A 27,943-nucleotide genomic window follows, 5' to 3' on the forward strand; every position below is an offset into this window, starting at 1 on the left:
CATGCATCAGGTATGGTGAGTGTGAGTGAGCGCCTACGGGAAGTGGCCTCAGCAGCATCAAGATGTCAACCAACCAACTGTATATTTATGTATATTTATGGCAATTCCTCAAAATAATCTGAGTACTATAACCAGTGCCTACCATTCGAGGCAAGTAGTTGACCAACAAGTGCGATATTATTTTTATGAAGGTGATGTCATCTCACTTCCTGTCCTATTCTGCCTCTTTGTACGTTCACTTGACGCAGCAGTCGGCCGTCCCGAGACGCATCCAATTGCAGAGCGCTATCGGCTTTTTTGCGTAGATTACGTAACATAAAGTACGTACAGTACCGACCAAGGAAGTGCACGCCAGCGCTCTCCCACAATGCAATAGTAGAATTTTGATTTTCGACAGATATTTCTCTCGTTTTCTGCCTGGCTTATGCTGAGGTTGGTACCGGCAGTGTTTACGTAAGTTTCAGTAGTTTAGAGGACAGGTAGTGAATAAATCTGCCATAGCACACTGAAGCCACTTTGTTGCGTAGTCAGACACATGGCTCTTACGGAAAGTAAGAGTGGTTGTGTGTAAACCAGGTAGGCTGTGGTATTAATGTATTATTAATGAAATAATAATACTGCATTCGTATTAACAGAATTGCGTAAACGGTGTAATTTCTCAAGTACAGGGTCAGTGAAGTAGCCCACAGGCTGCAGGTTAGGTAACGGCTTCTCAGCTTTTTCCTTTTGGTTTGTCCCTGTGGAACTGTGACATACAGTTTGTCCTGTGTGTACTTCTCTATGCGTGTTGTCGTTTACCTTATATGTCTAATCCTCGCTTTTCCAAACTCACAGATCGGCCCTCCTGCAATGGAAACTCCACGTACGGACACGTTTCTGATAACTGGGGGCTGCGGGTACTTTGGTTATCGGTAAGAATTATTTTACGTTGTTCAATTTTCAAGAAAATGAATTGCACATTCGCAGTCTGCAAACCCTCCTTTCTGCTATCAGCGTTGTCTTGCGCTGTCACACTGCGGTATCACCACAAGGTGGCGTTATTGCACTGTTATGTGTAATGTTATATATTGTCATCTCATTTAGATTGGCTTTTTGGCTGCCACAGAACGGTGGTAGATTGCAAGACATATGTAGTTTTTGTAATAGATTTACAACTTCAGTTATTGAAGCTGCCAGACTTGTAATGGGTTTCCTGCAGAGAGTAATTCAGATGTGATTTCCCCTGCAGCCTGGCTCGCTCCCTGCATAAAAAAGGAGCCAAAATCATTCTGTTTGACACAATCCCACCGAACCGAGATGTGCCAGAGGACATTGTGTTTGTTCAAGGAGATATACGCGAGTATGCCCACGTGGAGAGGGCCGTCACTGGTGTGGACTGTGTGTTCCACATTGCTTCCTATGGCATGTCTGGCAGGGAGCAGCTGAACCGTCATCTGATCGAGGAGGTGAATGTTCAAGGCACGCAGAACGTCCTGAAGGCTTGCGTTGAGCACGGAGTGTCGCGGCTGGTTTACACCAGCACCTTCAATGTGGTGTTCGGAGGCCAAGTGATAGAGAACGGGGATGAAAGCCTCCCTTATCTACCTCTCCATCTTCACCCTGACCACTACTCCAGAACCAAGTCCCTGGCTGAGATGGCAGTGTTAAGAGCCAACGGCACGGCGCTGAAGGACAGCTCTGACGTGCTGAGAAGCTGCGCACTGCGTCCTGCAGGAATCTACGGGCCTGGTGAGCAGAGGCACCTGCCCAGGATAGTTGGCTACATAGAGAAGGGGATCTTCAGGTTTGTGTATGGTGAACCCAGCAGCCTGGTGGAGTTTGTCCATGTGGACAACTTGGTGTCAGCACACGAGCTCGCTGCAGAGGCTCTGACCTCAGAACAGCAGCACCGCTCTGCTGGCCAGGCCTACTTTATCTCAGATGGCAGGCCGGTCAACAATTTTGAATTCTTCAGACCTCTGGTGGAGGGTTTGGGCTATCCTTTCCCCAAACTGCGCCTTCCCCTCGCTCTCATTTACTTCTTTGCCTTTCTGACAGAAATGATTCACCACCTCATCGGGCCCTTCTATAACTTCCAGCCACTGCTGACACGTACAGAGGTGTATAAAACCGGCGTGACGCATTACTTCAGCATGGCAAAAGCTAAGGCGGAGCTCGGTTATGAGCCCCAGGAGCACAGCTTGGATGAGGTTGTACAATGGTTTCAAAGCAGAGGCCATGGGAAAAAATCTCACAGCTCCTTCCTCAGGCGATTGCTACTCGACGTCCTGTTTGTTGCCGCCTTTCTTGCAGTGGCTCTGTCTTTTCTTCCACTTGTTGGCAGTCAATGAGCAGCGCAGGCAAAAATATAATTCTGATATTTTTCCAAAATGCCAAACATGAGTGGTTCCTAACAAAAATACAGTTTACGTACTCTACAGACACAGGACTCATAGACAAGTAGTTTGGGGAAGAGATGTCACTTAGCAGCACCCTCTGAGCAGTTAGGGGTGCAGTGCCTTGCTCGAGGGCAGCTCAGCAGTGCCCAGGAGGTGTCTGTACTCCATCCTGTGGTCTGTGCTGGACTTGAACCGACCATCCTCCTGTTCCCAAGCCAAGACCCCACAGACTGAGCTGCTGCCTAAGTTGTTTACAAGTCTTAATATGACATGGTCCATGTGCACAATGAATGTGAAAATGGTCAATAGGTTCTTCTCACATGAACAGATCAACTCAAAGCTTTAGATGTTTTTTTATTAGGTGTGTATGATGGTAACACCAATCACATGTGAAAATAGTCAGAATCTCTTGACCCTAATGTCTTAACTTTATATCCTTTAGTTGTTTTTACTTTCAGAGACAACATTCAAATGCTACCTCCTTTTCCAGACAATTCACCTCCAGGAACATCTGTGGAAGCAAAGATGATGAGCCAGTGTATCTTTTTAATGCTGTTTCTATGGGATGTTCTGATATGTTATGAAAACTCGTGAATAAAACCTTACAAGGCAAATGTGGTTTGTTTGACTTTAACCAGGATTCAAGGTTTCCCTTTTAGACAGGTTACTACTGGTTTAAAATGACCACAGTATATCTGCTCTATCACAATTTCACAATAATAACATACTAAAAATCAAGTCAACCACAGCCTCCATTTGTGGTCAGCATAGTCAACCATTTTCCCTCACAGCTTTTTTTATCTTTCTTTTATTTTTAATATAAACATCTCATACACTTTGCATCTTGATCAGTTCTACTTGAGATTAGATGTATTTCTATGCAGCCTTAGATCAACCCTTTACTTTATTTAACCATGCCTTTGAGCATCGTTTTTACTCACATTACCAACACTGAAATATTCCTTTAATAAGGACCCATGGTGAGCTATGATAATTGGACATTACCCTAAAATGGATCACATACACTTTTGGTTAGGGCGAGCTGAGAATGTCTTTATTTTCATGTCACCGGTCTGAAAAAGGTGGATAAAGTTGAGTTTCAAATAGCTTTGCCCTTCATAATACTAATTCGCTGCAGTTCATTCCTGGTGTAAAAGGAGTCGGACCAGGTGAGGCGGGCTTTGTGTGGTATTTTAGTCTGCCTGGGATGAATGCAGACGTCCTCTTCTCTCTAAACTATCCTCTTTTCAGAGCCGGCAGCCCCTTGCTGAGTTGGTCGCAATCATTGTTTCTCTGCAGCATTAACCACATTCCAGAGAGGCGCAGCGCATCCCGTCTTCATCCCCGCATTCCTTTTACGCAAACAAGTCCCCGGAGTAAAACGCTGTTTTATTGAGCTTTACGGTCGCTTGCTGAGCTCGGTCTTATACATAACGGATATTCATGGCGTTTGTGATTATCCACTTTACTGTGTTTTCTGCCACAGCGACCGTAAGCGAAACAAGAGGAAAAACCAACAAGGGGAAATTCCTCCGCGCAGCGCGCCATTGACTGTAAAGACCTTTCAACTTAACAAAAACTGAAGTTGACAAACGTATCCCCGTCGACTGAAACTGTGAGAAAGAGTTTGTTTTTTCGGCGAAGGGAGCAAAGCAGAAGAAGGCGATGCGGCACACGGTGGAGCTTTGTGGGTTCGTTGCTGGTTTTGTGTGAGTGAGCGACGGCAGCACCGCGGCGTTTTGTTTTGATTTCCATGTGAAACGCAATTAGCGCTCCGCGGTGCTCGCTGCTTTGGCTCGCCGAGCGGAGCGACACTCTGAACTTGTTTCTCGCCTCGGGAGCACAACATGGAGCACTACCAGGAAGATTTGGGACTCCGGGCCAGCAAACTGATGGAGGACCTTTCCCTGTATGATGCGTATCAAGACGGGATGTACAACGCCAGGAGAGACTTGGTGATTAACCCCGATTTAGACTTTTCGGCTCCGGCGGTCGCGGAGCATAAAAGTAAGCCAATGAATGGCACCTCTATGCTTCACCAGCAGCATCACACAGTGGAGAATTTCACGTCTGGGAATAAAGTGTACAACGCGGCTCCGGTGCGCCCCGTGAACTGCAACCGGACCGTGCCTGTGGATTTCTGTGCCCCTCAGAGAGACGCGCTGTACAGTGAGGAGGGCTGCTGCACCAAATCCGAGGTGGCTTTGCCGTGCTACACCGGCGCCTCCGAGAGGCACAGGAGATACTCTCTGGAGGTGCAGGGCCACAGGTACAGCACCGGCTCCACCTTCGACGGCGTGCCTCTCAACAAGCCGGTGGCTCTGCCCGGCAACAGGTGCAACAGTGTCTGCATTACCAGCAGCCACGACGGGAGATACAACGCCACTAGTCCCCGGTCCAGCCTCGCGTCTTCCCTGTCCTCTCAGGAGCAGAGCAAGCATGCCAGCCCGAGGTCGAGCATCAGCAGCCCGCGGACTAGTTTGGTGGTCCCGGGTCAGGACAGGTACACGAGCCCCAGGTCTAGTTTAGTTCACTGTGAGGGCAACAGTGTCCTCAGTCCCAGATCCAGCTATGCAAGCACCGCCAGCGACACGAGCAAACACTCCAGCCCACGGGCCAGCCTCAACAGCTGTGACTGCTGCAGCAAGCCCAGCAGCAACCGCACCAGCGGCATCAGCATGGGCTACGACCAGCGGCACACCAGCCCCAGGTCCAGCACGGCGAGCCAGTACTCCTTCACCACCAGCCCGAGATCCAGTTACTCGGACTCGCGGTACGGGCCCGTGGTCAACCATGATCTGGAGGGGGCGATCCTGCACGCGGCGCCGCTGGCCAGTCCTCGGTCGAGCATCTGCAGCCAGGACGGGAGCGCAAGACCGGGGACCACCGCGAACTGCGTGGTCAGCCCCCGATCCAGCATCTCCAGTCACAGCTCCAGAAGTTCCCGCAGCTCCAGGGGGTCTATGAGCACGTACCCGGACCTGCAGCTGCCCTCGCCCAGGTCTTCGATGCTGGGCAGCAGTCTGCACGAGGACACGCTGCTGCAGGAGTTCGGGGACGCCAACGGGATCCAAAATCGCATCCATCTGCAGGGACTCTCGGCGGTGCCAGAGCCCCAGCAGCAGTCATCCCAGACGGGAGGGACAGTGGAGATGATCGCGGGGTCACCATCGTCGTTCAGTTATGGGGTGTCTTCCAAAGCAGCTTCCTCCGGCCAGAGGTTCAAGCTGCCCTATCAGGTGACCCCCAGCCGAGAGAGTGGGCCAAGCCAGGCGGAGAGACGGCTGGAGGCGCTCACCCTGGAGCTGGAAAAGGAGTTAGAGATGCACATGAAAAAGGAATACTTTGGTAGGTCATATTCATTTCAGGCTTGTTTTCAAGCACACCTTTGGATCTTTTCCAGATGAAGTAGACAGGACATGAAAACAAACATCTGTTGCAGAATCAGTTTAAGCCTGAGGAAGTCAAAACCTCTGTGATTTCACTTTGATCCAGTATCAGTTATCTAGAACGGATGCCTCCTCTTATCAATACTGTATTTTGTATCGAGATGGGGGACTGATGTAAAACACCTCAGTTGGTCGCAACAGCTCAGCTCCAGATCAGTGAAACCAACATGTTTTCACCTGGCCCACAGTTTCTCCTCAGATGCTCTGACCCCGACTCCTTTCAGCCCTATCAGATGCTGGCCGGAGGGTTCGGTCTTGTACAGATAGAGAAAGTTTCAAATCCAACAATGGCTCAAAAGCAGCATTTCTCTGTATGTCCTCATGCTGTTCCACTGAATTCAGAGAATAGAACAGTTCTCGTGAAATGTCACCTGTGGCTTTCTCTGTATTACTAACAAGAGCCTACTGAAATTAGAATTGAAATACATGGTGTTTGCTGGTAGTTTTCTGTGCAGGAAGGGGCTATTTATAGCTTTGTTATATCTTCGATGTCTATTTGTAACTCACTAATGCTACATTACTGTTAACAGGTCCCTCTGTGGCTGATAAGAGTGGCTTTGCAGGGCAATACTAATTTCTGTCTTGGCAGAGCTAACATTTGCACAGCGCTGCACCTCGCTGAATGGAGCCTTCTGTTCTGCCAGAGCGGTCATTCAGAGCAGTGCAGTCTGGATCTGCTGAAAATGCAGTTATCCCCTGTTTGAAGGCATATGTGTTGTGGTCAGTGATTTTTTTTAGGGGGGGGTTGTCTGATTTGGACATTTTGCAGCACATTTTTGTGCTTAGGGACTGTGAGAGCAAATGTGCTCGGTTCCCCAGCAGTAACACAGCCGCAGAAAGCCTGCTGAGGAAGTTGCTGTCTACCTTTGAATTAGCAGCCAGACAAATGGCTGCAGCCAGAGAACAGTGGGTTGTTTTATAGCTGGTGCACTTGCTCAGAGTGAGGCTGAGACAGCTGTTGATTTGTTCCAGAGAAGCAGGTGAGAAGACGAGGACGGACGAGAGGAGGGCAAAGTGAGGAAGACGGAGAGATAGTGGAGAGAGAAACAGGAGGGTGGAATCAGATGGAGATGGAGAGAGGAAGGAAAAGGAGGGAGAGAGAAGAATGCAGTTAGACACTCCCATTGCCGAGCCCAATGGAGACAGCTCTGTTTCCGTAGCGACAGTGGAGAAATTGATCGCTGGAGCTTTTTAGTTTTTTTCTGTTGGGGGGGGGCAGCATTGCCTGCCAGTGTCCCACACTGCCCGGCTCTGCTCTGCCGGCTGGCCCTTGTGTGGCCTCTGTTTGTTGTGGTGGTGAAGGAGCTGTGAATCAACAGCTGGCTCGATACAGGCCTGCAATTGAAGCAGCAGAGGGGAGGCCCAGCCCACCCCACCCCTTACCCCCTCTCCTCCACCCCACCGCCACAACCCCGGCCTGACTCCCCCGCGAAGCCCTTCATTAACCAGCCTGTGGGGAGTCGGGCAACACCAGACACTTGGCACACGATCTTGGCTGGCGGGCCAGACATAGTTGGTGGGGGTCAAGTCTGATCACCTGCCCAGAATTATAATGGCAGTAGTCATACACATGGCTCACACACACACACACACACACACACACACTCACACACACACACACACACACACACACACACACACACACACACACACACACACACACACACACACACACACACACATACACACACACACACACACACACACACGCGCGCTGCCTTGTGGACAACTTCACACTGGCACATTGGTGCTTTGACTCTTGCACATACTGTCCATGCATAAATTGAAGCTGACTAAAGATGTGTAATTATTCCTAAGTGTCATGTTAAGTTTTAAGCCTTCATTTTCCTCTGAACGCTCTCAGATGTCTCACAAATGAAGACCTCTCTCCTGCAATGACGTTGCATTTCCAGGTGCTGTAAAAGCTGTGTGCTACCCTTTCTTTTCACAGTTCCTTACTGCAGATCCTCAAGTAAGGTGCTGTGTTCTTGCAGGACCGTGCTTATTTTCTACTGCAAATGTCCATGAACCTGCTCCAAGTATTTGGCCACATTTGGTCCCACAATCTAGAAATCAGCCGTTGATCCCTCTGCACATTTTACCTTTCATTAGTTTAATTGGCAGTCTTCATGCAGCCTTCTCATATCTTTGGAGACTGGTTTGATATTGTGCAGGAAGAAGTCAGTCACACACCGAGCGGTCGTTAAAGTTTCATGAATCAGGCTGTGCAAACCTTCTTGCAACTCGCAGCACGTTCTGTGTTGTTTTCAGTGATGGTGGAACATGGAGTGTCTTTCTAAAGCACTTGCTCAAGTGAATGATTATTATTAATAAATGCTAGCCACATGCTATATCACACTTGAAAATCCCATGTCTGATCTTAGTGTTTGATCTTCCGCATTGGATTTTCTGGACTTTTCCTCTTAGAGAATAATGTATTTTTATATACTGACTCACACTCACTGTGCTCATCCCGTCTTTATTTCGTCATCAGACTCATCGGTTGGAGTCAGATATTAAAAAGCATTCTCACTGGCATAATAACAAGCCCACGCTGACCAGTGCTAAACATTATGGCTTGATGTCAGCAGCAGTGATTAGTTCAAAGGTGCAGGGATGTCTGTGCATCGAGCGGTGCCGTTTTATTTTTAACCCCGGTGAATGCACAACATCCTGTCCTTGCCACATGGTCATGTTTTGAAATGGGCACATGAGGGATTCAGCATCCTGTTTTAAATGAACAACAAGAGCACTTCAGCGATTTTCCCACCGTCCTGTAAAATGATAACCACATCCTCCCTCATAAGACGCTTCAGGATTTTTAGCGCTTGTGTTGAAATCAAAACAAATCACATGCTGTTTTTTTTAAGGTTTTCAGCAGTTTTCGCGTGACAAAAAACATGGCGTGTTGACAAATTAAAACCTGAAAGTCATGCGAACACTCGCTGGGTGGTTGTTAAGAAACTGCAGGATAGTTGCAACTAGAGGGAACAAAGTAATGAAGGTAAATCGATGTAGCTTTATAAATAAATCATCCGTCTTTAGTGTAGCCAGTGGGTTGTGAGTCAAAGCCAAAGAGCCGTGTCAGTAATTGAGCAGCCATAGATTCATCCTGTGCAAAAGAAATGAAACATAAGAAAGGACGGAGAGCTGAAACTCCTCACACGGTAGCGTGAGGCTTAGGGGGAGCAGAAACACCTGCTGTCACCTCTGACTCATGTATCTGACGTCATCATTTATTGAAATATCAAATCTGCTGCTGCATTTTTGTTACTATAGTTCACTGGCTGTCAGCTGTGTAATGCCGCAGTCCATTGACTGTGACAGATTGACAGATGTGCAGTGAGTCAGTTGTACCTGGTTGGTTCACCTGAATACATGTTGAAATTCTGGAAGTAACCTTTGTGTCAAGGTGCGACAGGCAGCAAAGTAGAGAAATCAACGCACATGGAACATAGCAGGGACTCTGTAATCTGAGTTAAGATTAGTCACAAAAATCTGAAGAACAAAGCCCTCGTATGAACATGGAGGAAGGGGCCTGTGTCATGGCCCGGCCCTCTTTGGGTTATCTGGCCTCACTAAATGTAACACTCATTAACTCTGCACGCTTACACAAGAGAGGCAGCATTCATGATTGCAAACCAATCGCATGCAATAGCACTGGATCAAGAGCTGAGGTTTTATTGCTGTGTGAGATGAGGGGAAAGTGATGAGCAAAACAGAAGGTGGATAAAATCACACCCGAATAGAATACGAAGCAGTAGAACTAGCAGAAATAAAGCTGTAAATCGTTAATAAGGTAATTATAAATGCTCCGTATTATCAGCTTTTTAAGACATCTTGAGCTCCTGTGTTTCATGCTATACACAACACTCTAACATTTAACAGTTAACATTTGCTAAATGCTATCTGTGTGGGATTTACCAGGAGCAAGACTCAGTGTGTGCATGATTTGCTCATAAAAAGGCTTCAGGAAGGCATTTTCATTCAGTCATGGCCTCATTGAGTCTACACAATGCTTTTCTATTAACTAAGTGGCCAGATGTTCCCCCGAGCTGCAGGGACGAGTGTGAAACATACATAGGTTGCCTATGTTGAACCAGACACGACCAGGAGTCCCATCAGGGCTGAAAGCATTTCAAACACGTGATCTGCATCAATGCGTCTTTTTCATTCTCAGTCTGTTTGAGGGAGATTTTAGAGAGTAGTATTCCAGTTTCAAACAGTGATGTGTGTGGAGGCAAAAGCTCGAAAGGCATAGAGGCACCTGCCTTTTCCCCCAGCTTTATTTACCATCACAGACTTTTATTTTGGAGAAATTCTTTCAGCTCATTTGAAGTTTACTCTGTCCACCTTATCACCCATTTTCATCTGCTATCTCTGTTGAGTGCACGATGGAAGTCATGAGTCCAGCTCGCAAAAAGGAAACGCCAATATTTGACTTTAATTCCGATAAATTAATTTATGCAAACACCTCGGGTTGGAAGGGAAGACATGTAACCTTTGGGTGCTTTTCTTGTACCCTTCCCCTTTCTCTTCCTTACAATGTCACAGGCTGCACTGGAGCTGCTGCGAGAGGGAAATTATGGCTTCAGATAGCCAGGGAATTCCACCAGCATGTCACAGAAAGCGTGTCCTTGCTCTGAATCCTCACTGAAATGTGTATTTATTTCAAAGATGGAGGGGGTGAGCAGCTCCCTGTTGGGATCTTGCAAGATCTTGTGTCCTGTAGGCACTGTGACCCAGGACTCACCCCACCCAGGCTTTGACCCTGCACTCCCTGAGGAATGTGACCCCGGCGGAGGTCGTCTTGTGCGTGAGAGTTTGGAGATCGTTAGTCTGCTGCTGCTGCTGCTGCTGCTGCTGCTGTGTCCAAATACTTTTAAGCCACTGTTTTTTTCCCCTTATCTAATTTCCTCGCTAAAGGTCATAATACTGTTTGTGACGAGTTTATTCAGGCTTACATAGTAGAACTCAGAGCATCACTCATCCTCTGTACAGTGTTTCTGGAATGACGGTCGCTCCAGTGGTAAAAGAGGAACATTGTAATCAGAGGGGCAGCTGTTTGACTTTTGAGACAGATTATCAAAGTGAATGATTGATGAAAAGCATCCTCTCCTGATTACTTCTGTTCAGGTGTCCTTTGACAGAGCCAGTCGAACCCCAGTCTCAACATGTCAGCTGTACTGTGAAGCTCCCAGATGTAAATCTATTAAACACACACATTTCTGAGCTGGAGCTTTCATCAGATGTCCATGACATTAAAGACAAAGGGTCAAAAAAAGTCCCCTGTGATTTTGTGTACAAATACTCATGCGACCCCAGGCACTATGCGGCCCTCACAAAGCACAAAATCAGTATTGTTAGAGCTATAGCTTCCATTAAGGACACCCAGGCCGGGTCATCAGCCGTGTTTCAGATAAAGAACGAATGTTTGCACAACCTGAGGACAGTTTCAGTTTCTCTATTAGTTTCTTATATTGAGTGTTGGAATCCTACAGAACAAATTTTCTACCAAAGTTGCCACAGTGTTGGTTATTTTACATGACAGTTTGTGTTTTCGTCTGGCCGCTGCTCACCGGTTTGAAGTGGGTTGGACTCGCTGCGCACCAATCACACAGCAATGTTTGAGAGGCTGATTGCAGCCAGTTGTTTGCTTATGTTGCCGGTGTTATCAGTCCAATCTGATCAAATGCCCACACAGTGCTGATGGAGCTGATGTGCGCATGTTTAGAGTGATGAGAAATAATGTTTTTAGGAACTTTAAGGCTGATATGACATTGTTTTAGAGAAGTCAAGAAAATGCCCTGCATTGGCTTTTTTGCCTGGTAACAAGGAGAAGCTCAAAGTTGTTGGTTGTGCACCTTATTTCTGGCCTCCTTTCCCTGACGCTCCCCTCACAACCTCTGCATTTCCTGTTAGTGCTATTTTAAAATAATCATCAGCTAGCAGTGTGCCTTCAGACACTATGATGTAATGCACGGAAATGACAGCAGTTTGGGTGAGACTTGGACTGGAATGGAAATCACTTTCAGAAATATTACTTCCATAGCACAGAGTGAAACTTGCAATGCTCTCACACATCCTTAACCTTCAGTCAGAAGTATGACTGTGCATCAGTAATCACTGGTTAGCGTTCTGTGTTCGACAAAGCTTGGTTTCAGAGCTTGACGCGCTTTGATCTCTGAATTTCATTGTGATGTTGGTCTTCAAACGCTGCACAGGTAACAGGGCAAACTCTGCCTCTGGAAGTACAGTAGTAATGACATTTGTAGCCAGTTAATCATTTCCAGTTTTTATTATTTTTTTATTTTTTATACACACGGGAGTCGCTTCTGATCAGGTGTCCAGCAAAGCTCCAACAAAACAAGTTTGATTGTAACGGTGCACACAGCAGAAGGTATCTTCAGCAAACAGCACAAACGTAACATTAGCCATAAAGCAGAGGTAGATCAGTGTTCACACACTGCTTTGCTTTGGGGCCAAAGAGCAATGTGTAACTCTAACACTGTTAAAACCTCATGAAGATTGAAACCATTCTCAGGAGCTTTTCCTTCCATGCTGGGTGAAGGATGCTCTTATTCTACCGTTGCATACAAGTATTTTGCTCAGGATGCAGAGCGTCGGCTAACTGACCTCATGTCTCCAACAGGTATCTGTGTCAAATGTGGGAAGGGCGTGTATGGAGCCAGCCAAGCCTGCCAGGCCATGGGGAACTTGTATCACACCAACTGCTTCACCTGCTGCTCCTGTGGTAAGTAAAACTGCCAGTTTAGTGAAATGATGGAATGGTAAAATTGGTTCATCATCCGTCCAGCTGTGGACGGCAGCCCACCTCAGTGCATCTGGCGTGTGAGCACAGCCATTCTCAGCCTGAAGCAGAGTCCATTTCCAAAAAATTTGTCACAAGAACACAACATTAACTGCTGCCAGTGCCTGAAAATGGATTCTGATCAGAACAGTGTTGTTCGTCGAAACCTTTGTTAAACATTTTGAGTTTTGGCTTTTAACATACAAGAAGTGCATTCGACTGTTCTGACATTTCCGTGGTGTTGCTGTAGGTAGCAGGTTTGAAATGTCAGAAGCTGCATGTTATTCGGTGCTCACAGCTTTCTCTGCGCACTGCTGTCTGTATTTGGAGAGCAGGCTGCTAGGTCGGAGATACTGTATAGAGTTACCTGTCATCTATTTTCATCCTGACAATCAAACCAGCTGTCGTTTGTCTCCCCATCATTCATGACGTGGTGTTCATGTTAGCCAGCATCTGTTTTAGAGGGGCTGATATTTGCCGTAGCCAATCGACAGTGAACGGACGTCATCATTAGCCTGTGCCAGAGGTTTTCAAGTTCTGTTGGCCCTCCTCAAGCAAAATCAAGGCAATGCCAACCACCCACCTCTTTCATCAATGAATTCTATGCAGATTTATGAACATTTATTCACAACGGACATAGGAGATAAGCAAAGCGTTACTCATACTGAATCTAAAAACATGTGTATCCTGTCTGCGTCTGTGAGGACTATGAATTTTGACTCACATCACAGGATTCAGGCCTTAATGGTTTTAAACTGCCCTAATTGTCTCCATGAGCTGTGTGTCACAACAGCTGCTGCAGCTGCAGCCTCTGATAAGCGGCCAATTTGTCAGGGCTAACTACGATAACCAATCTCACACGTTATCTTTGCCTCACATCTCTCCTTCCACGCAACACCCCGCAACACTGTCTGAAACCCCCCGGTCTGCAGGGAAGCTGTGGTGGTGGTTGCTCTGAGTGAGGAAATATGTTGAAATGATGAAAGTTATCTGCATCTGTAAGTCGACTCATATCAACCCGCACAGCTGTGTGGGGCTCATCCAAGCTTATTGCCTGTTCGTGGCCATTTGTTTGGTTCTGGCCCAGGAAAAATATGTTCCCGTTCTTAATCTCTCCTCCAAAGCCCTGATTGGTTGATTGTTCCTCCAGCCTTCAGTGAGCACAGCATCACATACATTTGAATTGCTGGAAAAAATCAGGGATGTGGGCGGCGATCAGAGGTCTGCAGGCTAAATGTTTATTCGCTTGCCGCTTCATGCTTTAGTGCACTTCAGGTGATTGAAAATCCAGCGCGATGCCTCAAATGCGTCCATGCCTCAGACACATCCCACGACTTGGGGACTTAGCAACTTGTGTCAGCCAATTTCAGAAAACGTAGCAAACAGTGGGCAAAATGTGTGCTAATGCCTCTGCTTCAGTCCAGCCTCCCACCTTCTCTGTCTCTGCAACCTTGCTCTAAGCTCCAGCCGCTGCTGTCTCTGCTGAAAAATCATCATTAGTATCAGCAGCTCGCTGTCAGAGGTGGTGTCACAGTGGGAGATCAGAACATCTGCCGCTTTAAAAAAACATCCTGCGGCCTGAGGACTGATAGCAGGGCAGCTCACTTCTCTCGGCAGCAGGAACGAGCTAATAATGCCACAAAGAAATAAAATGCTGACATTATTTAGCCTTTAAGACTGTAATTAAATCTGTTCTTGAGCTCACAGTGTCGAGAGAGAGAGAGAGAGAGAGAGAGAGTGTGTGTGTGTGTGTGTGTGTGTGTGTGTGTGTGTGTGTGTGAGAGAGAGAGAGAGCGAGAGATTTGGACGTCCTTGTCACCCGACTCCAGCCCTCCTCTCCTGTTTCCCGGGGAAACAAGAGGAAGATGTTGGGAGAGAGCTTTTTAGCCAGGTTGCTTCCATTCATACGTGTGGTATACATGGACACCGATCCTCCGCCCCACCCCCTCTGGCTCTGGAAGAACTGCCTATAATTTACATGTAACTGAAGCCGCATACTTTCCGATTTATTGTGCGTCTGAAGAAAGAGGGGCCAGATGCCGAGTGTCCAGTTGCTCGAGTTGTGGGGTTTGCGGTGGAAAGGTAGCCTCTGACCTGGTTAAGGTGCAGGTGCTGTTTTAGGGTTTGTTTAAGAGCCATTAGCTAGCTGTGCTCAGAAAACTGCTGTCAGCGATGGGATGAAGCAAAGACGTAGATTTGTAAGGCGAGCAGATTATTTCCTCTGAGGACTAAAAATACTCTTCAAGAATGCCTGCATTACTTCTGGGAAGGGGGTAATTACATCATTAAATCGCTCTGTGGGACTTTATTGCTGTTAGACAACAACCGCAGACAGCTCCTGAGAGAGTTATTGTTGTGGTTATCGGAGAAATCGCGTCCACCATTAGTTAACAAGTCGTTTTCAGCGCTCGGCGCAGGTTGATGGTTTCACAGGCCGCCTCGCCTCTCGAGATGGTTTATTGGTAACGTAAACTCCGTGATGTGCCATGTGACCTCATGTGAATGGGAATGTTTTCTTTTAAACAGTGTTTTGAAGGCCTCTGAGAAGTTTAGTTTCAAAGTGCCTGCGCTTGTCATAACACAGTCCAGTGATTTATCAGGAACTATGTTCCTATGCTCCTGTTTGTTTTGTGGTTTCTTTTTTTTTTTTTTGTCTTGAGTAGGGTCCTCCCGGATTCTGGAGCTCCAGAGTGAGGCCGAGTTTGCTGAGACATGGCTCGCTGGTAGCCTTGGGCTTTGTTTAACCATGCATAATTGAGCCCTCCTCTTGGCTTACTCCCATGGTTGCACCCTTTTTTCATGAAATGGCCAAGAATGCAAACTACCCCCCTCCACTTCAGCCGGCCTTCCCTGGAGGACCTCAATCAGACAGTCACAAAGTGTACCAGACCTGCTTATCAGAGGGGGCAGGCCTGGCATGGGCTCACATTAAATGGCACATGCACGGAGAAGTGCACCGTGTTTGTGCAGGTAGGCAGGTCAATTAAGTTTGGATTTCCTCTTGTTAAGAGTTGCATTGAATATTATTTGTATTTCTTTTGTTGTTTCACATAAAGTTATGCATCTGCTGAGGCACATTTTTCTGCATAATGTTAAAGATCAGCGCTTCCTCCTTTCACAGCTACTGTTCAAGTGCCATTTAACGAGGTGTCTGTGTCCCTGTGCTGCTTTAATTGTAGCAGGAGAGGTTTCGCTTTCCCCACTGAACATATTTTCCACAGAAATGCACTTTAACTGGAGTGAATTTATATTTCCATGTGACTGTGACTCAGCGTGTTGTTGAAAATAAGCACGCCTTCTCCGGATTTAAAACAAAAAAACATGCGGCTTCAGGTGTGATGAGCAGACTGTCAACCGCAAGGCTGATGACTCATTTGTGTGTTACAGTAACACAAATGGCCTCCGAAAGCACCGGCAGGAGAAGAGAGCTCAGGGGCTTGAATTTCTCCAATCTTTCACCGCCACCAGTTGTACCTGCCAAGCCGCGGAAATCACAATGCTGAAAATAAGAAACGTTCAGTTTAGCTGCTGGAGTCACACAGCGTTTACATGCCTGCTAATTATAGCAGCGTTGGTAGAAGTAATTAGATTGTGATAAGAGTAAGGCGATGCTCCCGCTGTGTAAACTGTCATATTAACCAGGTTGAGTTCAGCTTCAACATTCAGATTTTCAGCATGGATCTCAAATAGATCGAGACTTAACAAACTATACATGTAATAAACAGTGTAGTTCTAAAGCCAGTGGTTGTTAGATGCTACCAAGTGCTCTCATTAGCAGGGGGTCAGTGAGCCAGCAGCTAACAAGCCAGGAACATTATTGTATTGTCGATTCCTCGATTTAACCTTTCTGGGTTGCTTGGACCTGAAGCCTCTACTTTTAATGAATAACAGGCGGCCGTGAGACATGTTGCGCCGGCCATGTGTGTCATAATATTGCCCGCAATTTGAGCTGCAGCTCAATATCTTATCTTCATAATTCATTAATCTGTTTAGTCTTTATTTGTTGGTATGAAAAGCTGACCGCTTGTGAAATTTTGCAGCTCTGCTTTTGTGCAGGCAGGTGAAACAGCAGCTCAAACCCTCGTCATTCTGCATCGATGTCGGTTTGTTCTGTGGAAGTATCCTTCTGGACTGTCTGATGCATTACCACGTGTCAGTCCACTGTCCTTTTGGACATGATGTGCACAAATGTGGTGGTGCCAGCAGGGCTTTTTATAGCAGTTTTGGTTAATTTTGAAACACATAAAAATGCATTAGCAGAGATTTCGAATCCCAAAAGCACTCAGGCTATGAGATGAGAAAGCAGGGCATCGCAGACTTAGGATATTATCAACGTTATTTTTCCAATCCACACACACACAGGCACGCACGCACACAGCCCAGTTGAAGACATGTTCATTCTCTGCAGTTGTTGCCACATGTCCACCAGCCTTTCCCCTACAGCTGGACTTCAAACCCAAAGGCTTCTCCAGCTTTGTGCTCATAGTTTTGAAAGTCCTGCCTTTTTTTTTTTTTACCCCTTTGTAGATCTATTGCTCCTTGTCCACTGGGTGTCCACTTTGGTCCACTCGCAAAACAGGTGACAGTTTGTAAAATCTCTTGCAAATATCAAACAGATGTGAAAATGTATGATCTCTGCCCAAGGGACATGGCAGCAAGTACTGGTCAGAACATGGTGATGTGCTTCCGATTCTAGTGGAGAACTGCATCGTTCATGATGGATGAGATGCTTCCTGCTGCCTGTGCTGCGCTTTCCATGGCTGGGATTTCACCAAAAATACTAAAAAATGTTGTTGAGACTGCAGGCCTGCACAGGCTCGTCATGGCATGGTGTAAAAAATCAGTTTGAAGCCCCTTTGTGAGCAAATCACCACATTTATCTGTCCTCCAAGACTGGCCAGGGCTCTGGTTTCTCTGCCAAAGACAGAGAACAGAGAGACTGAGTGACGCATCCCACCAGCAAGAGCAGTACCCCTCATTATTGTCAGTGACAGCAAGACGAAGCCGTGGAAAAAAGACTTAGAGTGAACGGCACAATTTTAGAAAAAGATGCACAAACACTGAACAGTGTCTTTTGTCTGCACCGGAGCGGCCACAGCCTGAGAGGGATGAAACCTGCAGTTGACATGAATGCGGGCTCAGGAGTTGCTGCACATTCTGACTAATCAACCTGATTGCACAGCCAGAATCAGAGGTGTGATTGCTTGTAGAGTTTCAGCAGCAGCCAGCGCTGACCTTAAAGTGCTTGTTTGGTCAAAAAAAATCATGCCCGTGTTGTGTCCCGTGTTCACGCCTGCGCCATTCAACACCGCTGTCTTGTTAGAGCGCAGGTTAGTTGGTCATGAACACAGTTTGAAACACGACAGTCAGGAAAACTGCAAGATGAGCGCTCTTGAAAATGATTAAACAAAGAGGAAGAGTTATCACATGTTGACACACACCAACAGGCATCTGACCAATAGGAAGTTGACAAATACTTGTACATGGAATGTGACCTGATATGACCCGCTTTTTTAGCAGCGTTTGCAGTGTGGATTCGAATGTAAACACCATTCAGCCGTCTATCCAAACATTAAGTCTCAGTAGATCAGTATCTGAAATGTTTGATCGGAATATTTTTTTCACCATGCCATGAGTCCTCCTGTCATGATAGCAGCTTGTTCATCTCCTTATTTTGACCACCTTAAAGGCCATTCACCCCCATAGTCCACCTACACAGGCATTTTCATTTATTTGCCTGATTTGACCTCGCCTGAAGACTGTGTGTGGACAGAGCTGTCAGCTGAAATAAATGAGTGATGGAGTGAACATGTGATGGTGTGTGAATTCGCCATAGAAGAAGAGGTTTGCACAAAGCATTTGATGTAGAGAACTTCAGCTTTCGGTCAGGGCAAGTGTCAAGGTGCCAGTGAATCAAGTAGAGAGGATCATCATTGTACCTGTACCTTACAGACAGATGCAACAAGAGAGTCTGATCGAGGCTTTCAGGAAATAAAAGAAACAAAATGAGACCAAAACACTGTTGAACATCCTTCATCAATAACAATAACTCTGGGGTGTTAACCGCTCTTTTAAAGGGTCGTAGCTAGAGCCGACAAGCTACCTATGATTTGATGTCAGTAGCCACGGAAAAGACCACATATCCCACATGATCCAAGGCTCTAAGCCCCCTCGCAGCCCCCTTATTCATTCCATTGGTCTGAACACCTGGAAAACCTTTCTTTGCTCCCAGTAAATGTTGCTGGTTTATTCATAGAAACAAGCGCATTCCACTTTCTTACACTGAACATGCTCGACACAACTGCTATGCCAGAGGGAAATTTAGCCAAATAAAACCCTCGCCGTGGTGATACATCGGTCCTCTTTCACCAGACCAAGGCTCATTTCCATGGCAACACCATCATTCAAAATGCAGAGGTCAGGGCCTTAAAGCTTCAACAGCAACACTGTGACCACAGAATGAGGCACTGGAGCGAGAGAAAATTAATCATTATTATGCCATTGTTAATCATTTTGCAGTCAAGTTACCATTTATAGGGTCAATTACAGTTTTTGATATTCTTGTTCAATGGGAAATAATGTGTTCTTCCAGCCTGTTTAGGCCCAATCGGTGACTGATGAAACTTAGCACACTATATATTCATCCTACCAAGAGAGTTAAGCTTTCTGTTTTTCAGCCAGTTATAATTCAAAATATATGGTAGGTCTGCTTTGACCGTAGTAAGAGACTTCTTCTAGTGTTAAAGAAGTCTTCTGTTTGCCTTTTTAGAACCTGCACATAGATAGTAACTTGTAAATGGAGCCGCTGGTTTTATCACTCGTAGCGCTGTGAGGAGGTTCAGGCTCTCTGTCTGGTGACAAAAGGCCAGAGGAGAGAGAGAGGCAGGCATGGAGCCCTCCCCCTCCCTCTCTCGGTGAGGGAAGCGGGCAGAGAGCGGGCGTTGGAGAGGTGTGGGGGGTTGAATGGGACCAGCTAGTGACCTCAGGCAGAAAGAATGTCCCCGTTTGCTCAGTCGGCCCGCTCCCCTAGCAGCACTCCACACAGTCATCAGTGCTGGGGCCTTTGTCTTCACCTTCCAGACCCCAAACTCCAGAGCAGAGGCCACAGACAAGCACACAGCAACACCTCGCCGCCCCTGCTGCTGCACTGTTCACTATAATCTCACTGTTCCTGCAAGTTCAGCCTCTCCCAAGCCTTGCTTTTGAAGGCAGTGTCTCTTAAGAGTTGCTTCGCATGTCGTTCTTCCTCCATCCTGCTTTTTCCTCAATTTGCTCTACGCTACCAAAATGCTAATTGCTCGTCAGTCTCAAAGTATTAAAAGTTTCACCTATTGTGTGGACAGCATTCCTCGCCTGCTCCAGCCATTTATGTGGGTGCTAATGCATTGCCATCTCCCAGCATTGTGACACTGCGTTTGTGTGTGAAATACAGCGATTGCATAAATTTCAGTGTTAAAAAGAAGGGGGGCAGATTTCCCATGCTGGGATACCCATAAAAATCAATGGTGGCTCGGGACGACAATTACATCTGACTAATCCAGCAGATTTATGAGATCCGTGTGCTTCGTCTGCCAGGCTCGGGTGAAGTCATTGCGCTGCCAGAGAGACACCGCTGCTGTTAAATGAATTTGAATGGGGAAGCTGTAAGGGGTGCATGGCAGGGGGCTGCAGAAGCCAGCCCGCCGCAGAATTTCTTTTTAGATTGGATTCAGACTTGGATTCTGATGAATGAAGACTCACCCAGAGGAATTCAGCCTTCACACTCAGTGCTGGGAGCTCAGTGTGCTGAACCTGGGCCGGCTGTGGTGTGGACATGTTCCTATAGATGTGTTTGCAAGGTATAGAACTGCAACTATTGATTGTTTTCATGCCTTAAAAAATAAGTACTAGTACTAAATAAAGAAGACCAAAGTGTTGCCTAAAAGCTGCAAACCAGCAGTGAAAAAAAGAGTTTTCACTTAAATTCACCTAAATATTCGCAGCAATGCTTTGGTCTGGTATCTGGATGAATGACCAAAGATTTTAATGGATCATCAAATTGATGCATTTCAATATGCTCACCGATTAATCATTTGGTTAGTTAGGGACATCTGTCCTCCTATTGTTGGTCTGTCTGTAGCGGGTAAGAGGAGAGATGTTGGGGGGAGGATTGGAAGGCAGCCTGCTGTATTGATTGTACATGGGTTGAGAATGGAATCCTATTGGGATCAATGGGCGAAATAATTAAACAGAGGCACAGGCGGGATGTTGCCAGCGATCGGCCATCCACCTGCTCCACACTGACCAGCTGCTGTGCTTGTAAAGTAGAGAGAACAGTGTCAAAATTTTGGTCTGTGTGCTGTTTCTGAGTCTATTTACTGTCTGTTTTTTACCAGCACATTAAAGGTGGAAAACTAAATCAAGAATTAGGAGTCAGGTTCATGCTAAGAGTCAGTTAGCTAAGCCTGTTAGCTTAGCGTGGTTGCAGACAGGCCAGTGATTACACTGTGTTTATTTAAAAGATGTATTTTTACCATTAATTCCTGTCTCATAACTGTCAGCCTTAGTTAGCCTCTGACACTCCAGCCCTCCATCTCGTTAAAGGTGAGCACTTGCCTATTGGTCAGTGATGTAGATTTGGAAGTCAAAGTTCATCAAAGCTGAACGCAATGTGAAAAATTTGTGCAGATTTAATTCCCCCATTGATTTCATCGTATTTGATTGAATTTGCTGTAAAATGTTTTAAATGCTGGTGTGACCAGGCCTTTGGCGAGGCGGGGCACAGATTTTTGGCGATAAGGCATAGCTCTCCTTCAACCTTCAAGGTCATCCCAAAGGTGGGAGACGGGTTTGAGCTCATGGCAGTTCTCCCTCACCAGTGAAACTGATTTCTTGATGGACCTGGTTTTGTAAACTCTTGCGGCAAAGTTGGAATTCTACTATTGTGTTAAACATTATGAAAAACAGCCCCAAAGTAAAAGTATGTAAAATGGGTGTCCACATACTTTTTGGCAACATAGCGTATATGCTCAGCACGTTGGCTAAACTATATGTAGATTTCATTTGTTGTCTTTCTTTCCAGGGCGGAGGCTGCGAGGGAAAGCGTTCTACAACGTCAACGGGAAGGTGTACTGTGAGGAGGATTTCCTGGTAAGTTGCCTTTGTGTTCGTGATTATTGATTTTTCTCTGCTCTGTGATGAGCAGGTCTGCTCGTAGCACCATATCACTGCCTCATGGTGGGGCAACAGAGGCACGGGGGGAGCAAAGAGCGAGGGATTAGGATCTCAGGCTACATTCTACAACCCTCCAGAGGAAACAGACGTCACGGCTGCAATTAGAAGTTTAGCACCACCCCTCCAATTCACACTAATTTCTCCCAAATTTCCCCAAGGAGCTCAATTACCCCATGAGCTGCTCCCTGGTACTTACAATTCAGAGTGGGAGGAGGACAGCTGTAGCTCTCAAGCTCCTGCTCCATCTGCTTCAGGTTTACAGGGCTGACACAGCGCCTGCTCTCATGATGCCTTCATGTGCTGTGGGAAATATTGCAATGATAAGTTGTAGATGAACTCAACAAGATGAATCTGATCAGCACGTTTTGTCTGCGATGGCTGTATGTGACGCTGTCATTAGGAACATTTGAACACAGTGTGACACAGTTATCTCCAGCATGGGGGAAGGAGCTTAGAAAAGGTTCCTGTTACATAAATGTTAAAAACAGCTTTATTATCCAAAGAGCCTCAGAACACAAAGCTTCTTCTGCTGTCAATACTTCCTGTTTATCAGCAGCTTCCTCTTAGAGTTCAACCTGTTGATCTGAAATACTTAAATTCCTGTTTGGCATTTTACAACCACGGCCTCTCTGTGATAAACGGATGCTGGAGGTCAGATGGCGATGGGATGAGACTAATCTTCTTCCGCCGCCCTCGTACGGCTAAGACCTGGCTAGTCTGGCTTGTCACCCCAGGGGTGTCTCGAGGGTGGGGGGATGTGGTGGCAGATGGTAGATCTGGAGTGGAGATGTCAGGGCAGGGGGCAGACTGCCCATCACCACCTCCCACCTCCACCTGGTAGCCCTGTCTCCTCTACCAGCCCCCCCGAGTCATCAGGTCACGACCCTGAGGGGGTTGAGTGCTGCAGATGGTCACCTTCATTATCTGCCTGCGCTCGGGGTTTAAGGGAAAGGAGCCATCAATGTGACGCCGGGTGTTTTGTTTCCTGTAGCACACAAAGACACTTCACACCCAGTCGGCCCAGCAGAGATGCTCTTTGGCCAGCATGCACATGCTAATTCCCACATGTGAATGGATTCACCTGTGTGGATACGATGATGAACTGAGCCTTGCAGAAAAACAGCAGCACCCTTCTTCGGAAAAATCAAGAGTAAAAAATACATTAGGTCGCAGGTCGACACTGCCTGACGAACATGTCAGCTAAAACACAGAGGATTCAGAAAGAAACCCCTCTCATGCTAATTTAAAGAGCGCAGCAGCACCCTCTGTAGATGAGTCGTGGACTGAAATGACCAGCTGGTGTGAAGCAGGACGTGTCCCACTGACTGCAAAGACGGCTCAAAATCCTTCAGCAGTTCACTGCTGAGGATGCTAAATGGTGTGTCTTGTCTTACCCACAGTACTCTGGTTTCCAGCAGACAGCTGAGAAGTGCTTTGTGTGTGGTCACCTCATCATGGAGATGGTAAGAGCTTCATCATCAAACTCAACATGCAGAATAGAGTGAATGCGTGTCTGCTGTCTAAAATCCCCTCATGTTCTTGAGACATCATGGTGTGTGGAACAAAGTTACTGTGTGCATACAGAAAATCGCAGCCTGCTTTATTAAATGTTCAAATTTTCAGTGTCTCATGATACTGGTACTACTGTCTGCTCAGTAACACTATCCGTGCAGTAGTCCCATAATATGTTTTTAACCTGTACATTAAGAAAGCTCCCCTATGGCATGTGTTACTCCAATGAACTCGATGGCCTCACTCCCAAGTCTTACTGTTATCTTGTGTGTGCTTCTTCCGTGTGTGTGTGTGTGTGTGTGTGTGTGTGTGTGTGTGTGTGTGTGTGTGTGTGTGTGTGTGTGGGCGTCCAGATCCTCCAGGCGTTAGGCAAGTCTTACCATCCTGGCTGCTTCCGCTGCGTGGTGTGTAAAGAGGGTCTGGATGGAGTGCCTTTCACCGTGGACGTTGAGAACAACATCTACTGTGTCAAAGACTACCACACGTAAGGAGGACATCTGTCTGCTCTTCACACTGATAAAATGCGATTACCGCATGACAGAATGTGGCCGAACAAGCTGCTCAGCACAAAACGGAAAAGCTGGAGCATGGAAACAGCACAGTTTGTACAAAAAGTGTGGTGCTCACTCAGCTTCTGTTGCTGTTACCATTTCAAGCAGTATTATCTTGGTATTTTATTTTAATTCATTTCATTTTTATTTATTTATTTTATTTGCATTTTTTAATGCGTAGAATAAGAAGTCAACTGACTTTTTTTGTTTTCTTCCATGACAGGGTTTTTGCTCCCAAGTGTGCCTCCTGCAACCAGCCCATCCTTCCAGCCCAGGTGAGGAGCAAACGGTCCAAATTCTGTTGAGCTGACCAACACCGAATGAAGACACACACATGCTGGTGCCTGCTTAACAGGGCTAAAAATGAAATCGCAAACAACAATTTCATGGAATGACCTTTTTTTATCAGAATGAGAAATACTTGGAGAGACTCAGTGATAAAGATTCAAAGATAAAGGTCAGATAAGACTTTTTTCTAAATTAGCATTTTAAAATCAAGCCTTTCATGTGAGACAAATGTGCCTTTGTCTATCTAAGATAGTCTTAGTTTCTCTTAATGTACGGCATCTCAAACTTTGTACTAATATCTTTTATTAGTCACGCTGAATCAAAATAAAGGCAGGTTGTCTTAAGATAAAAAACACGAGAGGAAGCGTGAAGAAAAGAACCTAAACTGGGCTAAATCTATCTCTTCTACATAAAAACATTTCTTCTTTTCTGAAATCCTGACCTGCACTTTAATGAGGCTACACTGATGTAATGTGACGATCTTACTGTGTGTTTGTCCCACCAGGGCTCCGAGGAAACCATCCGGGTAGTTTCTATGGACAAGGACTACCATGTGGAGTGTTACCACTGTGAGGTGAGGCCTGCACTCTGTCCACACACACACATACACACACACACACGTAGTCTCACACACGGGGTATGAGTAAGAACAGTCTACTGTGCATGTGATTTGACTAGAGTCAATTTAGTATCACTGGGTGTGATTCAACTTTTCAGGCTTTTGTGAAACAAACACACACCATTCACACCGTGGAGCCGCACACACCTGATCATGCACAGACACGTTCACATGCACATCCACGCAAGCCCACAGACACAATGAACCTGGGTAAGAGCTGCAAATCGTGGGACGAGACCAGACTGTTTTTGGCGGCGAGGGTGAATCACCGCTGCAGTCTGCTGCGGAATGAATGAGACACACACACACACACACACACACACACACACACACACACAGACAAAAAACACACAGACAAATCCCAATGCAAGGTTACAGCTCGACGTCGTGACTCATTGACAAAGCACATTCCAGCGTTGAGCTCTGAACTCAGCTGGGGACTTGTTTTTAAACCAGACTTATGAAATCGTAGTCATCGTGCCACTCGGCTACATCAGATGGTCTGAAGTTCAGGTTTGAACATGAGCATTTCATGCCACCCTGCAGTGATCCTGCTCTTTTATTTCTGCCCTGTTAATGCTGCACTGAGAGACAGATGTCCTCATGAGTGGCGTAAGACAGACTGACTTTCTCTGAATGGCTGACATTCCACTTCATAGAAATGGACCAGATCATTATGTAAGCGGTGGGTAATCATTCAGCCGAGGTGGAGGGAGGGGGGGTGGTCTTGTGGACAGAGGAAGGGTAAAGTACAGAGCTGAATCATCCTGGAGATGCTAAATTCATTACATATTGAAAAAAAGATTTTAGATTTTGTAAGACATGCACGTGCCTCCGAGGTTTTTTTTCTCCAACATTTTTCAATGAGAAGCAAGCAACAGTATTGAGCAGAAGATACAGTGAGTGCAAATTCATCTATAATGCATTTTCAGCTGCTCATCCAGGTCTGAATCATGATAGCAGCAGACTGGTTAAGGGCCAGATAGTTTATGTAATCCCTCCAGCATGTTCAGGGTCGAACCCGGGAGCTCTCCTCCCTGCACAGATCCCCCCTCCCACAGGGGGAATTTGGAGCTCTTTTGTCCTTGTCAACAAGCACAGACATTTAAAAAGAAATACTGTACAGAACAAATACACAAGACAACGCAGGGAGCCGTCAGGGAGGTGTGCTAAACCGGCTCCTTTCATACTCAGAATTCCTTCTGGACATCTGAACTCTCGAAGGATGAACCGGCACGCTGTCTGTGAAGGGAACACACTTCAGTTACTTTAGAGCTATCACAGCTTTGCCTTCATGCTCACTGTATGTGAATACATTTAACCTGGTAACTCAGTAGACGTAAGCTTAAAGGAATAGTTCAGTGTTTTGGGAAATAGACCCATTTGCTTCATGGCGTTAGTTGTGAAGATCGATGCCTCTGTCATGTCTATACATAAAATAAAAGGCTACAACCAGCAGCAGGTTATCTTAGTACAAAGACTGGGAACAACTAGCCTGACTCATACAAAGAATAAATGACAGTTTGCAGTTTTATACTGGGTTATATGCCATTTTCACACTTTTTTTGTACAGATTTATCAAAGAACATACAGCATGTTAATTTATGAGCTTTAGAGGTGCTGAACAGAACCAGGCGAGCTGTTTCCTCCTGTGTCCAGTCTGTGTGCTAAGCTAAGCTAACCGGCCAGTGGCTGCAGCTTCATATTTAACAGAGCGGTATCAGTCTGTAAGCATATTTCCCACAATGTCAAATCATTCCTTTGAATAGATTTTGCATTAAACACAGCTGCTTGGGGTATCTTCGTGCTGTGTTCATGCTTCTGTCTGGATGTCGCTCTTTCAGGACTGTGGTCTCCAGCTAAATGACGAAGAGGGCCACCGCTGTTATCCACTGGAAGGCCACCTGCTCTGCCACAGCTGCCACATCCACCGGCTCCAGTCGCAGGTCCCTGCCCACCTGCCCCCCAGCTACCCCCTCCATGTCACAGAGCTGTGAGGGGGAGGAGGGTGGGCAGCAACAGAGCCCTGCCTCCCAGGTGATCCGAGACACCAGCAGCAGGGGACAAAAAAAGGCCTGCACCCCCTCCAGCAGGTCCAGGGAAGCCTCTGAGTTACTGTCCCTGTCCTCAACTGGACGGCCAGGCCGTGGACTAACAGCTCCCACCACAAGCCCTGTTGTCACATGACGGGGCTGGGAAAAAGGGTCCCCCTCCTCCTCCATCTGTGGTCCTTTCCTCCTCCCTTCCCCTGGGGTGCTTAAACCTTGAAAGCCAACACGCCGGCCCACCCAGAGCCCCCCGGTGACGTCACACCTCCTGACCCCCTGCACATTCATCAAAGAGAGCGTTTTTGGATTGGAGGAAGAGAACACAAACTCATCTCTCGCGTCGCTTCCCTCTCTTACTTTCCATGTTTTTCATTCCTGTGCTCTGACCGAAGCGGTTTACCGCAGTGGATTCACCGACGCTGTCACGTCAAGAGAGCGCTGCTGATGGCGGCGTCGGGAAGGCTAGGGAACGAGCCACTACATTCCAGTGCTGGCTGGACCGGACAGACCCCCGGGTGGGCATGCTGTGCCTTCAGAGCCGGCTCTCTCCGTGCAGCTTCTAACACTGAAATGGAGTCCTGCTAAAGGCTATGCAAAGGACACCCAGCATCATGACACAGGGCTGTGAGAACAAACTATTAACTCATCGCTCCTCACCCTGCACCGCCCCGAAATAACAGATGCACCGTAGCACCACAAGCCCAGAGGACCGACTGACATTCCACTTAGAAGTCTTAGACGAGACCTCGAGAGATTCACAAGCAGTGTCTTAATTAATGATTATTTTATGACAGAAAAAGAAAATTTTAGATGCACATAGATTGTCTTTTATATATGAATATATATTTTGCGAATGTTTTCCACATAAGATCATAGATGTAGATGGTTTTTTTTTTTTGTCGCTGTGCTCGCGATGGATTCAGAGGTGAAACACGCTGTCTGTCATGCAGTCTGAAGTTTCTGAAGATGTTGGGTCTGTTGTATCATTTCTCCTCCAGGACACGGAGGGTCTTCATGTGTCCACAGGCTTTGTGGAGCAGACGTGGCTCAAACAGCATTTGCCTTCAATTGTTT

The 27,943-nt window shown here is 46.6% G+C and overlaps 2 protein-coding genes across 5 annotated transcripts; both read left to right on the plus strand.

Moving 5' to 3' along the window:
• Positions 1-312: 312 nt before the first annotated feature.
• On the plus strand, positions 313-2,989 carry sdr42e1 (short chain dehydrogenase/reductase family 42E, member 1). Of its 4 annotated transcripts, none has more exons than XM_070964218.1 (3): positions 313-432; positions 835-911; positions 1,229-2,989. In XM_070964218.1, the coding sequence occupies exons 2-3, from the start codon at positions 850-852 to the stop codon at positions 2,328-2,330; spliced, it is 1,164 nt and encodes a 387-aa protein (XP_070820319.1). In that variant the 5' UTR covers positions 313-432; positions 835-849; the 3' UTR covers positions 2,331-2,989. The 4 variants fall into 4 exon arrangements, with proteins under 4 accessions (XP_070820319.1, XP_070820327.1, XP_070820336.1 ...); XM_070964226.1 differs by having other exon boundaries at positions 342-453; XM_070964235.1 differs by lacking the exon at positions 313-432 and adding an exon at positions 542-576 and having other exon boundaries at positions 1,229-2,983.
• A 1,107-nt stretch (positions 2,990-4,096) lies between these two features.
• wtip (WT1 interacting protein) lies at positions 4,097-27,663 on the plus strand. The gene is made up of 8 exons (XM_070969304.1): positions 4,097-5,726; positions 12,480-12,581; positions 21,700-21,767; positions 23,252-23,314; positions 23,717-23,847; positions 24,138-24,189; positions 24,708-24,776; positions 26,666-27,663. Exons 1-8 carry the CDS (start codon positions 4,226-4,228, stop codon positions 26,816-26,818), a joined length of 2,139 nt encoding a protein of 712 aa, XP_070825405.1. The 5' UTR covers positions 4,097-4,225; the 3' UTR covers positions 26,819-27,663.
• Positions 27,664-27,943: the final 280 nt, after the last annotated feature.

Source organism: Chaetodon trifascialis, chromosome 1, assembly GCF_039877785.1.
Source record: "Chaetodon trifascialis isolate fChaTrf1 chromosome 1, fChaTrf1.hap1, whole genome shotgun sequence".
NCBI lineage: Eukaryota > Metazoa > Chordata > Actinopteri > Chaetodontiformes > Chaetodontidae > Chaetodon > Chaetodon trifascialis.